General features: G+C 32.2%; 1 protein-coding gene across 1 annotated transcript in view; it reads right to left on the bottom strand.

Annotated features, from left to right (window-relative positions):
* The window catches only part of LOC106463848 (Down syndrome cell adhesion molecule homolog), a 40,211-nt gene that overhangs the window by 14,730 nt on the left and 23,677 nt on the right, over positions 1-1,804 (bottom strand). Inside the window, exons 8-9 of the mRNA XM_022391467.1 lie at positions 1,231-1,329; positions 584-769 (exon numbers count right to left, since the gene is read on the bottom strand). Coding sequence (XP_022247175.1) covers positions 584-769; positions 1,231-1,329 — 285 coding nt within the window. The remainder of the gene's footprint in view (positions 1-583; positions 770-1,230; positions 1,330-1,804) is intronic.

The raw sequence follows: 1,804 nt of genomic DNA, 5'->3' as shown, positions 1-1,804 counted from the left end.
GATACATGTTGTCCAAGAAATAATACTAACTTAATTGATACATGTTGTCCAAGAAATAATACTAGCTTAATGTATACATATTGTCCAGTACATAACATTAATCTAAATCATATAAATTATGCAAAATATAATGTTAGCTTAATTTACATAAATTATGCAAAATGTAATGTTAGCTTAATTTACATAAATTATGCAAAATGGAACGGGTTTGATTCAATAAACTATTCAAATTACCAAGTTAATGCGATTTGAGTAAGTTATTCAAAATGATTAACGATCACATAATACTATTTAAACAACAACAAAAAAAAACATTTTGTTGGTTTACACGAGTAATTGTTCTGGTTCCGGTGGCTCAAAATGTTAGGCTATTTTATACTTATTACTTGGTGTAACTGACTGTATCCAGTAGCTAAAACTCGGAGGAAAGACATACTACAGTGAGTGTTGATATAAACATTGCTATCTCAGTCTATTTTGATTTAAATAATTATTACTTACTGAATGGATTTTATATGATTTTCCTTGACTAGAAAAAAGTAGTCTTGTCTTGTTTCAAGTGATAAGGGAATAATAAGCCTACCTGCTCCGTCTGTTCGGGCATGGACCACGTTGCTCGGTTCACTTTTGCCGACGCTGTTGTGGGCGGTGAAAAAGAACTGATAGTTGGTGCCACACTTCAAGTTAGTTACCGTGTACTGCTTGTTGTTTGTTTTAACGGAAGTTTCCTCCCAAGGATCTTTGTTTATGCGAGAATGGAGAACATAATCTGTACAGAAATAGTTTTGAACGTTCTTCAACGAAATCTTTAAGAACAATATTGTTTGATTTTTGTTTAATTTGGGATTTGGGACAAGTTGCACCTTCCAGCACAAAGGTGACCAAATTCCTGTGGAGTGCTTTGATTGACCCAATTAGATTAAGACTCTCAACCATGTGGATATTTTAATTCTCAATTATTCTGAATTTTACAGCTTTTTATAACTATTATACAGTTTTCTTTTTCTACTTTTATGCTTTGGAAGATGGTATTATCATTAGGATCAAAATATGCATATGTTACAAGTCTTCACAGTTACTGAAAATTCAACTTTTATTGAAACAAAAACACCTTTAACGCATGTTACATTCTTTGGTTAACCTAACATACAAACTGAGTTTCGTTTTATGCTGAAGAGTTTTAAACAGAGATTAAAAGCACATATAGCAAGATAAATTATTGCGACCTGCCTGTTACAGCTTTGCCGAAAGTTGCTTTTTGTGACCATCCAAGTGTAACGGAAGATGTTGTGGAAGACATAACCTTGACATCCGGCGCAGTAGGTGGAACTAGAGAGACAGATAAAAGCTTTAAAAATATGTTAGAAGAATATACAACGCCGAGAGTAAACAAAAGTATTATCATATTTGCTATTTGAAATATATCATATACGGTAAGATACTTTGTTTGTTTCACATTTTTAACGCAAAGGTAGACAAGAGGCCATGCGTGTATACTGGACAACCGTTCCTAATTTTTGAAATGAGAGACTAGATGTGATTAATATTTATTGATAAAATGTAATATTAAATCATAGACTGATGACACAAATCCCCCCCTACATAATTCTTTGTTGATCCGATTTTAAGGTTTTTGTCATTATGAAAGCGGGCGAAAAGTACATATACGTATATCTGCACGGTAACAGAAAATGTGTAAAACCGTTTAATAAATAAGCAGCCAAAACTTGATGGTTAAAAAGACTAAAACACACACACACACATATTTAAATTAACTGAGAAAGGCAATATATATATATATATA

The sequence above is a fragment of the Limulus polyphemus genome, unplaced genomic scaffold, assembly GCF_000517525.1.
Source record: "Limulus polyphemus unplaced genomic scaffold, Limulus_polyphemus-2.1.2 Scaffold1500, whole genome shotgun sequence".
Classification (NCBI taxonomy): Eukaryota; Metazoa; Arthropoda; class Merostomata; order Xiphosura; family Limulidae; genus Limulus; species Limulus polyphemus.
Note: the sequence above shows the minus strand (reverse complement) of the source record. Positions and strands in the feature narration are given on the sequence as shown.